The sequence below is a fragment of the Lagopus muta genome, chromosome 1, assembly GCF_023343835.1.
Source record: "Lagopus muta isolate bLagMut1 chromosome 1, bLagMut1 primary, whole genome shotgun sequence".
Classification (NCBI taxonomy): domain Eukaryota; kingdom Metazoa; phylum Chordata; class Aves; order Galliformes; family Phasianidae; genus Lagopus; species Lagopus muta.
In genome coordinates, this window is record NC_064433.1 from 176,880,915 (window position 1) to 176,896,470 (window position 15,556).

The 15,556-nt window shown below is 39.5% G+C and overlaps 1 protein-coding gene across 1 annotated transcript in view; it reads left to right on the top strand.

Annotated features, from left to right (window-relative positions):
* The window catches only part of XPO4 (exportin 4), a 78,298-nt gene that overhangs the window by 30,611 nt on the left and 32,131 nt on the right, over nt 1-15,556 (top strand). The window contains exons 5-6 of the mRNA XM_048942782.1: nt 7,582-7,698; nt 8,417-8,570. Coding sequence (XP_048798739.1) covers nt 7,582-7,698; nt 8,417-8,570 — 271 coding nt within the window. The remainder of the gene's footprint in view (nt 1-7,581; nt 7,699-8,416; nt 8,571-15,556) is intronic.

Consider the following 15,556-nt stretch of genomic DNA (forward strand, 5'->3'; position numbering starts at 1 on the left):
TTAACCCAGACCATTCTGTGGTTCTATGAAGTAAATGTTGGTAGTAATGGTTAAATAGATAACTAATTGTGTTTGCTTTGCATTTACGGGTCTTATTTCTGTTTCAAAGAGGAGTTTTACTCTTGGATCCTTGCCTAACTGTTGCTGTCTTGCATGGTGGGATAAGAGTTTGAGTGCCTCTCTTGGCTTCTATATTTTGACAATTTTGACAGAACCTTGTGTACTATTCCCCTTCACATACATAGATCACCTCTGCCTTCAGCTAAATCTCTTGTTCCAATAAAGGTACTGTCTTTTCCTGTAAACCTTATTACCCTGGAAACATACTGAATTTTAAAAACCAGATGGTAAGTGAGAATGTTTAAGCTGCTTCCTTTTTTCTGAGAAGTGGCCGATGAAGGCCTAAGCTAGCGCATTTTAAAATGGTTTGGGGAATCTTAGACATCCTGAAACAACTCCAAATACAAGGTTAACACTGTAAAAAAACTTTAAAACAAGTTGTTTTTTTTAGTGCTCTGTATTAACCAGGCTGCATTTTAAAGGTCTCCAATTTCTCTTTTGAAAGAGAATCTACTTTGCCAGATATGTAATACAACAGTACTCCAGCTTGGTTGCTTAATAACTTCAATATTACAAATTAATGGCTCCCAGTATTATCTTCTACAATACAGCTAGGGTTTCAATGGGTTGTAAAGTGAGGAGGCAAGATCCAGAGGAGAGATGTGTGTGTTCCCTGTTCTGTGTATGGTGTCCAAGGCAGTTGCATCAGTTTAGACATCACATGAGATGTGTAGACGTGGAGGCCTCACTGGAAAGGAAGAAGTTATACCTTTCCATGTGTTACACCTATTTCTTTTATTACTGTGGTGATGTACAAATAAATGGATATCAGAAGGGCATCTTTCAGAAGTGCTTTTTGGTCTTTATTCCTTCTCAGGGGTTTACTGCCTTTCTGAAAACAGAACACCTAGTAATAGACTGTCTGTCTACATAGGAACAACCTGACTTCTCCTTCCTAAGCCTTTGGTTTCTTTTTCTAAGCAATTCTGCCCTGGACAACCACAGGTCATTTGGCATATCCTGACAGCAAGGCAAGCACAGGGGACTAGGGCCAGGAGCGAGTGTAGGGAAGAGTCAGGGGAGAAAGGGACCCCTGCCTACCAAAGAGCACTTGCCAGAAGTATGACCTGCCAAAACTAAGTATATATCATCCTCTAGTTCTGCTGCTGGGTAATAGTAATGGCAAGCTGCATGGCTAGTCTTCACTATTTGGTGTGTGGAATTAAATGGGAGGTCTTGGGTTTGTTCATGCAGCTACTGTAGGAATGAAGATCCAACTGGTGCCTTTCAGACAAGAGCCTGGAGAAAATATGTTACCTCTAGATAAATGGTTTGCAGATCTTCACTTCGCTTGATGCGGTTACTTTTCTTTCTCCCTCCTGATTCCTGCTTCACAGAGAAACAAAAGAAAGCATGTTTTGCATCCTAAACTCCAGCAAGCTTACCTCTTTGGCTATTAGTAGAGGCTTTCCTTTTCCCTTTGGCCAAAGTCTGCATACTTCACATGCCACAAGATCATCTTCCTGTGGCCCCTAGTGACTGGTTTCCTCTTTCTCGGCTCACTCTCAGAGGGTTTATTTGCGTGGCTACTCTCGTTTGCCCCAGGAAGCTCGATCTTGGCCTTTGTGCTGCTGTAGATGTGGTGTGTTAACTGTGCATCACTCATCTGTCATTGCAGGTGGTGGTAAAGTGGGGAGGAAAGGGGTGCTCAGCTCAGCTAGTCCCTTACTGCTGACAGCACAAATCTGCAGCTGTGGGTCCTATTCCTATCATCCTGTCCCTGCTCTACAGCTTTTTTCCACCAGTTGGCTCATTTGGGCAGGATAAAATAGATGAAATCCAGTTGGTTCTTCCTGGTGCTTGCTTTTGTTGGTTCAGAATATATTTTGTTGGGTTTTTTTACTTTTAAACTACTTTTTTTTTTTAACTATATTATTATTATTGTTAGCTATCATTTGTTTTTTGTTTTTTGTTTTTTAATTTTATTTTATTTTGGGGTGGGGCAGCTGCTACTTCAGCTCCTCGTGGATTTTCTGCTGTTTTCCCACTGCAATGGTACTTACAAGTTGAAAAGCCCAAGTAGACCTGGTTACTGTGTGTTCGTAATGTCATTTCTTTTAATCCTGTCACTGTCCTATTCACTGCTACCTTTCCATTTGGAGTTGCAGTTTATGTTTTGGGGATTTACTCTGAACATATTAGGAAAATCAAGGAAGACGTCTGTTACCTCCTTTATTAATGAAGGCTTTCTTTAAACAACTTATTTGGTAAAACTGATTTTGACATATTCTCACCACAGAATTTTATCATCTATGAGCACCACAGCAAACTCTGCCTCTTCTTCCTGCTTTACACAGGTTAAAACTAGCTGATTTAGGAATGCTACTAAATGCTTCTTGGCACTTCCCTTTGGTTTCAGTAACTGTTTTAGGAGTGGAGACAAAAGTCCTATAAATATACATTCAGTCTGGCAACAAGTTAATGTAACAGGGTTGATTTTGTAATTTACTCTGTGCAGTTGAGATCTTTAGTCTTTTAAAACTATTTTTTCTGTGGGTGTCAGTGACATTGCAGAGTATGCGAGTTTGTGGATTGCCTGATATTTCAGGTTTTCATAGAGGAATGAACAATCAAATGAAGTCTGTGATGAGCTAGCTGATTCTCTGCTCAGAATTTCAGAACAGAGAAAACATTTTAAGTGGTGCAGTTTGTTCTGCTTTGTCAGTTGACTTTTCTGCCTTGGAGCTGGTGTACCACATGTCCATTTTTTCCTAAGCCACATTTGAACTCTTCTTTCTTTCAGATGCTTTGTAACCTAACTACTCCAATGAAGCAGTTCATTTATTCCATGGGCAGTCCAGGCACAAGTGTGAAATCCCTTCAAACATTATGGCTTTAGCTTTTGTTGTAGGGGACATTCCATTTGGAGGAATAAGTTGCATTTTCTTATGGCATCTGAGTTTTATGAATTATGCATAAAAGATTACTGTTCAAATGGTGTGTGGCCCTTCTGTAGCGTCTGTGTTTTATGAGAGCAGTTTAAAAAGAAAATCACTAAAACGATGTCACTACTGGGTGTCTGATTGCCAAGTTAATCTCTTATCTCAAGTCCCATTGATCTTCTGTTTGAGCAGCTGAGAGTCTATTTTATGTATAGCGATCTTTCATAAAGTTTATTTCTGGTAATAAAGCTAACTGGGGTGAGTGCCAAGCTATTCTCAGAGGCTCTCAACAAGAGAGGTATTTTATTTTGTTAGATGGGGTTATTGTTTGGGTATGTACTTGTGACAGAACTAGTGAAATTGCTAGCAAGTGAGTCAAGCTAGGTTTGGAGGTATACTCTTACTAGAGTGAAGTTAATGGCCTTTCTGGGCAACAGACATTCAGATCTGACTTTAAATATGATGCCCAACATCATGCGCATTTTCTACTTGTTACTGTGTGGTATTATTGTCATCTGTTCTGTGGCGTGGCAGAAAGCATATGTGAAGTGTTAATTAAAAAAACCCCCAAACTTACAAGTTTGTTCAAATGTATTATGTTAGAGGGAGTAATTTAATTTCACAGTGCAGAATGATTTAGTATTTACACGAGATAATGTTGCTTTTCAGATATTTTAAGTATTTCTTCTAGTACCACAGACTGTATTTGATAGGCTGTGTGTCTTCGTACCAAACATGCATGTAAATTCAAAAACTGTATTTCAGAATTTTACTTACTAACCTGTAGTGGAATTGGTCTTCATAAAGTGAAGTTTTATGAAAGTAAAACTTTTTTTCATAAAATAAAGTTTCAGCAAAGTGAAGTTTGAGGAAGCTTTGTTGCAGAAGATCTGAAGTATGTTTCTGTGCTTTCAGGAGAGTTTAATGGATGGCAAGACACACATTCTTTTAATTAGTTTGTCTTTCAATATTCTTATAAAAATTGCAGTCTTGCTGCTATGCATAGCAGTTTATGTTAATTAATATCATCTTACGACAGTTTTATGGGAGTTTTGGGGTTGTTTTGTGTGTAGCTCTGTGTACATGCTATGAATTGCCCAGGCAGGCTGCAGATGAGGGGCAGCTCCTGTGCTTTGCCCTCAAACTGAGCTCTGGGAGGTTCACATCTGCCTGTTGGAAAACCAGCATCCAGCAATCTCCTCTGCCTGCTGCTGCCATAGAGCTTAAGTTTGGGGTGGAGATCTTTCCTTTGGCTTTCTGTTGCAATGATATCGTGGCTGTTGGGGCACATTTCCACATCCTCAGAGAAGCAATTGGCAGGTGCAGATGGCAACAGAAGGGCACACAGGGCCTGCGGAGGCCTTGGGATGAGGGGGGAACGAGGCAGGATTCCAGGAATGAACGTACCAAGGTGAAGGTGTTGGCAGGAGTCTGGGAATGCAAGATTTGGGGAAGGAGGAAGGGAGGATAGAGGGATGCAGTGTGTGGTGTTTGCTATGAGCTGGGATGCTGGAAGGAATAAAGAGCACAGACCTGCGGTAACACAGTAAATAGGAAGAAGGCTGTCTTTTTGTGTAGGGAGATAATGACAGCACAAGGGGGAATGGCTTTAAACTAAAAGGGAGGAGATTTAGGTTAGATATTAGGAGGAAATTCTTTACTCAAAGGGCAGTGAGGCACAGGCTGCTCAGGAGCTGTGTGTGCCCCATCCCTGAAGGCACTCAGAGCCAGGTTGGATGGGGCCCTGGGCAGCCTCAGCTGGTGGGGGGCAGCGCTGAACACACAGCAGGGCGCTGGATCTGGGTGGGCTTTAAGATCCTTTCCAACACAAACCATTCTATGATGATAATCTGATGCTTTTCTTCCCTGTGCTTGGAGTAGTATCTGGTCTACCTGAAGTAGCTGTTGCTGAAGTCAGTGTTGCTGCTGTAGCTTTTTCATCGGGCCCATGGCAGACTCCCTCAGGCCTAGCTGCATCTGCTGCTCTCTGTATCTTTGAAGAGCTTTCACCATCAGTCATAACATTTGTCCTTCATTTTAAATTTCTCTTTAAGATCAGGAGAAAAGCAGAGTAAAAACATCCAGGACACAATTTTTTTTTCTGTGCTATAGCATGTTACTGTCTGAACAGAGCAGATATGTGGCTTTATGCCATATAAACAAATCAGAGAAAGCAATAGGAGAAAATGTCCACTTCAGCTTGCTATTTGCTCCTTACCTCTAATTCCAACTCAGTGATTTTTTCCAGCAATTGGCAGCTAGCCATAGGGTCTGCACCGCTGCTCTGCCTGTGCTGTGCTCTCATAGTGGCAGCTTGCCGTGAGGGTGTCTGTGCTATTGACCAGATGGGTCTCAGCTTTGTCCAGAGCTGTTGTACCATTGCAGTCACAGACACCATATAGTAATCTTAGAGCACCCAAACCATGCAGATTTGTGATTACAACTAATGATGGCCTTGCATCAGTACTTTTCAGAGCTGAAAAGTATCCGCATGTTTGTAATTGAAGCATAAAGTGAAGTCTGTATTGAAGTATTGAGGGTGCCTCGTGAGGCTTCTGCAACTCCTGGTGCAGATTGAAATTGGGCAGTGTTCTCTGGCAACTTGGGATTATTTCTCTAAAAACATGTATTCTTATCTGAAGCATTGTTCTAGAGCCAAACTTCGAGTATTTTTGTGGGGTTGGGTCAGTGGTGTTTTTTTTCTCTACAGATTAATTCTTTCCATATGGAACTTCAAATATTGAACTTGAAAGTCAGTGTTAGCCTTTAATTAGATGTTAGACGTTAATTTTTACATCAACTCAAACCTAGCATTTGTGTTAATTAAAAATAATAATTGCTTACACAGAAATAGTGAAATAATGAAATAGCTTACACAGAAATTTGGAAAGAAACTACTGAAATGTTTGAGCTAGTTAGAAGTATCTTACATCTTGTATAGGACTGAGAGAATTGTACTTTTGCTGGACCAGATTGAAGTGTGATGTTTTTCACTGAATAACTGTTGCTTTTGTCATGAGCAAGTAGATGAGAAATAATCCACTTGAAATTTCTTTAAAATGGGAAAATGTGGATTTAGCAACTGATCAACAACATGCTGGCCCAATGTACAGCTTTATTATGCAGCAGAAAAGAACAGCCGTCTAGTATCAGGAAGCTGCTATGTTTGATCTGTCTGGGATTTATTTAGCAAGTAAGAATGTTAATTTAGTGTATACTAGCTAAGATAACTAGTTGTCTGGGGGGGTCAAGGTACTGACTTCAGAGGCATTTCTGAACAAAGATGTTGCAGTTGGTGGGTGGATGGCACTGGTCTCAGCTGTTGTATGAGCTTGCATAAATAGTATCATCTCCACTTTAATCTTTCGGGTGTTCAGAGGTAGTGTGCATATTTCTGTTTAACCCCTGGACACTTGCTGGCATGCATGACCCTTTAACAATTCCTATCCCTCTGTCCATCCCTGGCACCTTGGCTCCAAACAGTCTAGGAGTATAGCCATTAATATGGAAATTTTTTGTTAAGAACGTCTATTTAACAAAAAGTGTTTTCATTTCATCAGTATAAGTTTCCGTTGTGCTTGTTATGGTAGTACATGGCACACTTCTAAAGTACTTGTTGTATCCTCACTATGTTATTTACTTTCCTTTGTGTGTAGTGAACAGCTACAGAAATACATTCAAACTGGTGATGATGGTTGCTGAACTTCGATATCAGGAAAAAAAAAAGCTTTTTTATTTCAAAAAAGCAGCAACTGTGTCTGGAGCAATGTGTTTCATAAAGGAAGGATGGCTTTTAAGTTGTGTTTTAGAATAAGCATTCGATTCACCTTAAATTTTCAGAGTGAAGAAGATACTTAGATTCCTTTCTCCGTGGATTTGTTTCTCTAAAATTAACATGTCTTTTCCTCACTCACTTTTATACTGCTCTGGGGACATCATTCTAAAGGAGTAGCTCTAAAGGTTCTTCCTGAGGCTTGTGGAGCTTGTTCTTTGGAGGGAAGCTTGGAAAAGCTTTCAATTATTGGAGCATTCTGTGTATTCCTCCCTTTTTTGATGGGAGAGCTGTAGTAAATGATGTACTGCAGGTTCTGTTTTTGAGTAGGTTGTTTCACTTTCTGTGGTATAAGTTTAATGATGATCACGTATCCACTTAGTAAGTGTAGCAAATGCAAGGGAGGGCCACAACAAAGTTTACAATGAACTATTGGATAGAAAATACTGGTAGCTGAATCTTCCTTGAATCTGTAAAGCTGTGTGTACAGTGGGAGAAAATAAATGGGCTGGCAAATTGATGACATTTGCTTTCATTTTGTAATGATGGTTGTACAGGTGCTTAGTTGTTTTTTTTTATGCTGCTCAAATTCTTGAATCTCTTTTTTAAGGATGGAACGTGGATGATCTCGGAGATGGCTCACCCTAGTGTCTGTACACCTGAAAGCTTGAGTTATTGTGCTTTGTCTTATGAAAAATTGAAGTAATAGCCACAGGAATATGCTAACAAACGGACTGAAAGACTGTAAATGGTGTTAAATTATTGGACATCTTTTAGTTAAATTACTCCACTTTATTTTCTTTATAGCAAACTTTGGCCTGTTCCATTTTAACGGCATTGTTGAGCGAGTTCTCAAGTTCAAGTAAAACCAGCAACATTGGACTAAGCATGGAGTTCCATGGTAACTGTAAACGTATATTTCAGGTAAAGTAGTTCTGTATCAATATATGCTACCTATATTTCTAAAATTTAAATGTTAAAAAGTGGAAGTATTTTCTTGCCCCTGGGGCATTCATCTACAGTGCATGTTTGATTGCATTTAATTGGATTGCTCTGTATTACAAATACAGATATTGGCTACTTTAGAAGAATTGATAATTGTGTCAAAAAGTGCCATCCCTTTTTGCCCATTTTATCAATGTAGAGCTACAGATCTTTACATGGTTGGACTCTTTAATTCCTTGGCTACCAATTGCAAACAAAACGAACACTCTGTGGAACAATGATAGTCTTAAATATAGATTTGGTTTAAAGCCAAGGAGAGCTATGTATTTAAAAATATTATTGCAGATGGTGTAGTCTGGTTGTCTCAGATGTATTGTTTGGCCAGGCAGAAATGTTTTTGTGAAGGCATCGCTTTAAACTCTGACTGTTGTGGAATAATTTACCAACTTTTTTGTGTCAAAGATCAACCCCTCCTTCACCAATTGTTAAGAGATATTGTTAAGTTTTTCTTCTAAAACTAGTACTTATGATAATATTTTTCTTTTTTTGTTATTTACAGACATGTTGCATTAATTTTGGCAAATAAGTTGGGGTTCTGACTGTCAACTTTGGGTTATTATCTATTTTTCAATGAAAAATAGGGTGGGAACAGAACAGACTGAGAGACTCTAATATATTGTGTCCATCCCAACTGTAGGAGGACGATCTGCGGCAGATCTTCATGCTCACAGTAGAGGTACTTCAGGAATTCAGCAGACGTGAAAACCTCAATGCTCAGATGTCTTCAGTGTTTCAGCGTTATCTTGCACTAGCCAATCAGGTCTTAAGCTGGAACTTCCTTCCTCCGAATTATATCCTTTTTGCCTCAGGCCCTTCATTTCAGATGAGTTGGGTCATGTTCTAACGGGTGATAAGTCTTTGTGAGAAGAGAAAAATGTAAATTTTATAAGCAGCATGTTTTCTTTCATTAATACTCTTGGTCATCCCTGTGCTTGCTTAAAACACGCTTACATATAGGAACTACTGTTACTTTTCATTGAAGTATTTTATACAAAAGACAAAACTAGTTCAAGAGCAGCTCTCAGTTCTGAGCTGATGGTCCATTTGGTGTGTCTATTGTTGCTGTGAAGGAGAGGGAAAGTGCAACCCTCTCCCTTACTGCAGGACAAAACAGGGAAGAGATCTCAGCTGTGTTTAATTTGGAGTGGGGCAGTTAAGTGCCCAATTTAGGAACGTGCATGCCCAAAAATTCCATTTCTTCTCTTTTGCTGGGAGGAAATATGTATTTTTTTGCCAACACACTGGTGCAGTTTATTCCTGTGTGCAGTTTATTAATGTGTGTTCATTAAGAAAGTTCAGGGGAAATGTAGAGATGGAAAGGAAATAGGAATATAATAAACAGAGAGTGAGCCTCAGTGAAAGAAGGAAAAAGAGTGGAAATGCTTGGCCTGAAAAATGGGCTAGAAGAATATAGTAGAAATATAAAGGTAAGGCATCACTTGGCATACAGCATTGACACCTCTTTTGATAGCTGCTGCCTCATCTTGCAGATGCTCAGCAGACTTACCAACACCCAAACTTTTAAGCTCCTTTATAAACTTCTTAAAACCTTCTGAATAAATTCAATGAAGTTGCATGTACTGCAGGAATCTTATGTTGCCTTCAAGTCTTCTGCATAGCATTTTATTTCTCTTCCCTCATTTGACAATCAGAAGGCAGCATCTGTGTCTGTTGTCTTTGAATCTGTTCATTATGTGATGAACAGCAAAAGTGAAATTTATTTAAAATGTACTTATTCTTCTTTAATAAAGCAGAGTGCCAGTCAATATTGTTTTTCTGGAAAATATCATGGATGGAATGATTTGGCAGGGGACCAGAGAGTAATTTATTGCACGTGCTTATGAGACTGAGATTAGAGTGAAATGATTACATTTACAAAAGTTTTCAGGAGAGGGTTTGGGACTTGTAAGAATTCAAATAATGTGTGTAAACTTCTGTTTTTAAAGCAGTCGTCTTAAATAGATAGGAAATGCCCTTGTATTGTGCAGTGGTGTTTGGAGGTAGTTTCTTCTGTTTTATGGTCTTGCTCAGTGGAAACCTGATGCAGTCATGAGTACTGATGATGTTACAGTTTGAAAGAAAAAGCTCTAGGTTTCTTTTCAGGAGTGCTCAGTCATAACCTTGAGTTTTGCAGTGGTGGAACTAGATACACAAGCAAGATGTCAGTAACAATTTAGTCAAGCCTTGCAGTTGTGGTTTTCACAAGATACTGCTGCTGTTAAACAAATTCTGGCCACTTCTGGAGGCTGGGTTCTGGTGCTGTACCACCACAAGTGCTCTTATGTGGCTTTATGTCTAATCTTTTCGTAACTTGTGTCCTATCTTACGGCTTTCTACCATTGGGCATTTCAATTTGCTGTAAAATTACTGCACTGATTTTGGTCTCCCTCCTCTATTTAGTGAACTGTTTTCACAGAATTTGGTATAGCTTTAATCGTCTCTGAGAAAAGTGGGTCTTAAGTAAGACTTGGTAGCTGTTAAGGTGGCTGTAGCATGTAGTGGTGTGGATCTCCCTTATGAAGACTGGTTTAAAAAGTTGCTGTTGATTGTTGGCTCTCGGCAGTGAAGTTTAACTTGGCTGCAATTCCTAAATAGATAGCACATTACACAAGAACATAAGAATTGCTGCATTGATTGATCAGTTGGTGTCCTCTTTCCAAATCTTGACAGCACACATGCCAAAGCAATGGGCATAAATATAATACCTAAAGCATGGAGTAAAGTGACCCATTGTGTCCACATATATAACTTTTTTTTCCTTTGGTTCATATTCCTTTGGCAAGATAATAATGATTCTCAGTATTCCCTGCAGCATAGTGGTGTCTCTTTGTAACCTCTTGCACAATTCTGGTATCTCCAAGGGGAGGGAATAAAAAAACTGAGAAGTGCTGTCACTCAAGATCACTCAGTGTATGTTGCATTGTTAAATGTAGTCTTAGGCAATGCTGCCAGCTACTATAACAGAAGAGCCTTAGTGAATGTGAGCTGTCAGTTACCAGCGAGAAAAGCTGGTACTTGCATTGTGGAATACTCACCTTCTTAGAGCAGTGAAAGAAGAGAGGCTGGGACATACCTACTCCTAAGCTGGAACATTTTTGAGTGTCACAGAGTGCAGTGCCTGCTGCAGGCAGGACACAGTGACCCAGGAGGCCTTCAGTCATGTGCAATTGCTTCAATTTCATTTTCTAACACATAGGCAATCATCTCTTGTTGCTTTCATCTGTTACCTTGTGGTATTGTTTCACTGGTATTTGCAGATGTTTAAGGCTTTTGGCAGTACTCTTGGAAAAGACAATAGCATAGAATTCCTGTTTTGCACTGAGAGCGTGTGGCAGTTGTGGCATGTTGGCTTCTGTAGGGTTTCTTTTTTCACTGTTGTCACAGCACAGCACCGTTTGTTTAATATTGTTTGCTTGGATGGAACTTGTTTTAACTGCATCTTTTCTTAAGTAAGTGTTCCGATTGGTTAAGGATGTGCAAGTGATGGGTACTAAGAGGTAGAGTGCCTTCAAGGACCCCTCTCTTAATACATTGCATTGAGTGTTCATCCAGTTAGGGAGGTGTGTGTTGGTAGGCTCTAATGCATTTTGATATGGGCGTATAACTTCTCCTATGGATTCAGGACATAACTATAGTTTATATTCTTTTGCCCCTAGAGAGTTTCTCACTTCTTTACTTTAGGATATATCTGCTCTCGGCAGCCATGTTCTAATGGACTTTGGATAGATGCCCTTGAATATAGGAGTTCTTTATCAAAACATAACCTTTTGTCTTGCAATCTCTCATCTAAATGAGGATGTTTGTTACCTGTTACAAAACTGTTTGTGCATTATTTCATTCATAAAGGCACAGGTTTTTGTAAAGGTGCTAATAGTACATGAACACAGAGGAACTTCAGCTTTAGTTCTTCGATTTGGTGCCTCTTCTTGCTTGGAGGCAAGCTGGCAAGTTTTCAAGTGAATGTAGAATCGGGAATTGAATTTAAAATACAGGTTACATAAACCTATGGGAAGTGCTCCAGTAATGCGCATCACTGACATGCCATGAAAATGAATGGTGCAACAATTGCATGAACTGACTGAAGCTTTTGTCTGATCTGAACTCTGTTTTCAGTATGTGTTCCTCAGCCATGCTTTTAGAGGAACAAGCTCTTCAAATCTCTGTGAAAATATCTCAAGCCAGAATGAGAGATCTCTCTCTGGGAGATCCTGTGAACAATATAGTTGAAGTTGAAGACTTGGAGTTAGTCCAACCCTGATTGGTAGCATCTGCTATGTGTAATGGAAGTGTGTGAAAAACACACAGAATGCTAAAAAAAAAAAAAAAAAAAAAAAAAAAAAAAAAAAGCCTCCAGATTTGTTTTGAGGAATTATTTGAGTTGGCTTTGCTGCTGAAAAAGCATCCTGTTCCAGTGACTCCCATGAGTGTGTCACTGAGCAGGGTGGTTGAATACTTCTTTCTACCAGGGTGAGGCCCTGACTTTGATTTGTTGAACAGTGGCAGAAATGACTGAGCCTGTGCTGAGGAGAGGCAATGTGGGTTTCCTTCAGCAGCAGTGCTGTCTTTTTTGCTGGCAGCCTGGGATCATCCAACATTTAATACAGTTTTTATCTGGTAGATGAAAATACTGTCCTGGCTGTTTGGAATAGGAAGTAAAAGTCAGTATAACTAAAACAGCTGTGTTGAAGAAAGAGCAAAAGAGAGATCTGTCTTTTACATTTATCAGTTTCATCTCTCTGAAGTGAAAATTAACTTGGATATCTCTACTGCTTAGAAGTTCGTCAGCTTTTTGGTTGGTAAGCAGTGTGTAGAGGAAGGGTGTGCATCTCCATAGCAGTGACTTCTGCATAGGTGGTTTAAGCATAAGAGAGATGTGGAGCTGTATAGTTGTAGCGAATGTTAGTAGGGATAACGAGTTTCAGTGTGAGCTGCAAATCCCCTTGGTGGTCCACTTGAGACTTCATGTAGGCATGGCTACACCACCAGCAAGAAGTGACTGGTTTTAAAGTTAGCTGAGGGCTTCCTATGCCTCTTAGATTGTTGTTCTGTAGATACAATCTGAATCTGGTGCTTCCCATATCAGATAGTTGTTCCACTGATAGCAATACTTGTATTTTAACAACTGAATGCTAAAGCACTCTTTCTTTCTCATGAATGCTGAATCTGTTTCCTAAGAGTGTGAATTACATGCAGATTTGTGAAGGTATTCTCTATAGGGGGCAGCAAGCCTCTGCATGTCTTTTTCAACTTGCTCTTAATTCATCCTATATGCTTGGCTGACGGGCTAGCAAGCAAGGGGAGGTTTAAAAAATACAAATACAAGAAGTATATTAGCATTCTAACAATGTGTGGTGGATATCAAGCAGTTACCTTTCTAGTGCATTTTTATTTGTGAGGTGTAAGTCAAAGACTAATATAAAGCTCTCCAGAATTTTCCAGACAACAAAGGTTAAGCAATTAAAATAACTTAAGAAAAAAAATAATCAGTCATTGCCATTCTGTGGGTTTTTCTTCCATTTCTGAGTTTTTCACTACTGTGGACAAATTTGTGAATTGGAGTCTGTCAGAATACTTAGCCTTGGGTTTTGAGTTCCTAAACTCCTTCATGGTGCCAGGGCAAGCCTTGCCTTGCCTCGCCTCTCACAGTGGGGAAAAAAAGAACCCGAAACTTTGGGAACCATTTGCAAATGTTAGAATTTTTGGGCATCTTGAAGTACTATGATCCTCCATGGCTATGGATGTGAAATATTTTCTTATTCACAATCACTCATCGGTCTCCTCCTGGAAGCGAGGCAAAGACTGTGAAGAAAATTACAGGTTTTTTTACCTTTTCTTTCTGTTACTGTGCTCCAACAAGAAACAGATAGAAGTTTTTTATATTAACTGTAAGTTAAACTTAGCATTTTAAAACATGTTATTCTTTTTTCTCGTGTTTGTGAAACAAAGCCCAAATGTAACACTAATGGCTACATACGTGAATTTCATCAAAGACAGAAGAACCTCCTTCTTGAACACTGGCATCTCCTCTTCTTCTATAGGTTCTAATCAAGGAACATCAGAGGTGTATCGTGCTGGAAGGCATCTAGTTACATTGCTACTCTTTTCAGTAGAGCTTGGTACGTGTTAATACATCTTCTTGATGAAGATGACACTTCTCACCACACCCATGCCATGTGCTAGGTAATTCAGTGCCATTTTTTTCAGGTTTGACACATCTGGGCTGCTGTTAATAGGGCTGAAGTTTTGGTATTTCGCGGTAGAAAGCATCTCCACACCCAGCTTGTGGTCGTGTTTGCATTCACCAAGTGTGGAGCAGAAAATAGATGTAAAATCTTGGTAATGGGTGCAGGTATAATTTGTGTTGTTTAATGAACAAATAGTTTACCCACAGATTACTATTGTCAGATGTGTCATCAGTCCATTAGCATGAGAAACGGAACTAAAAATAACAGGAAAGGGCCACTAAATACTGAGGCTTGTTAAAATACCGACAGCAAATCGGCCCTTCTTCCATTCCACGTCAAAAGTGGTATGTAGCTGGTCCCCTCTGTGAGCACAAACAAGTGATGAGCAAGTTGATTTTCAGACTGATAATCAATCAATAGTCTTTTGGTGCTGATGTCAGTCTTACACTGGAGTGTTAAGGCAAAGGACGGTCTTGTAAATAAAGACTGTTGAAGTGTACTTTCAAGAATATTCCAAATGAAGGGGAAAAAAAAAAGATGATTTAAAGTGCCAGAGTTGATTAAATTAGTTTTAACTTGTGATATTACTCCTGACAGAGGATGCACATGATAAATTTTACTTTTATCTGGAAGAACTGAAGCACTTCTGAATCCCTACATGACATTTCTATTTCAGATGGAAGTAAAATAGCCAACTCTGATTTTTTATTATTGTTACGTTTTTTTTACTCTGCTTGAAATGAAATAATGCAGTTCTGTTATTTTTCAACACACATTGATTGTGTTGAAAATTGTGAAGATGTCTTGTTTTTGGTTTTTGTGCTAATGAAAATCCATGATTGTTCTCCTGCATTGCAGTGTGCTGTGCCATGGAAAAAGTGGCTGTTTTTGGAACTGCCCTGTGGTTGTTGGGAACTCATGGACTGGCAGAACACCGAGGACCTAAAATTGTGCCTTCTGCCTTGCATCACAGTGCTTTGTCTGAAACTAGATGCTTGCTTTATGTATGTTCTCTTAATCAATCATCAGATTGCCAGGGGCCTGCTTTCTTTCCTGTGTGGTACTATTTGTAAAAATGTATTTTCATTCAGAGGTATAAATACCTTTTGATAAACTTACTTTTTGTAACGCCTGATGACTTTACACTGCAGACATGTTCAGGACCAGTTATATGCAGCTGAGCATGCTGCACTTTTTCTGATGTTGGCTTACAAAGGGATCAGAGGGAGCAGCGAAGGGCTTTCGGAAGACAAATGAAAACATAACTCATGTGTTAAACTTCTGCTCTTTGGATTGAGGGGTGTCAGAAGGAAGGACTTTCAAAACCCTTTGATAAATGCTTCTCTGTGATCAGACTGACAAAGAATGCCACATGCTTGTTCAAGTGGTTTTGCTCATGTCTCTGTTATTTTTTTTTTTACTGGAGCACTGGCAGAATTTCATAAAAGCTAAATCATGCCAGAACGTATGGTAATAGCTGGAAGGAGTGCAGCAAAGTCGTAGCTTCACTGCAGAGTGGACGCTTTTATATGGGTCTCATGCAAGCATATGTTTGCTGTGGCAGTACCTTGTGGTGCCTTATGCTTTTGTTC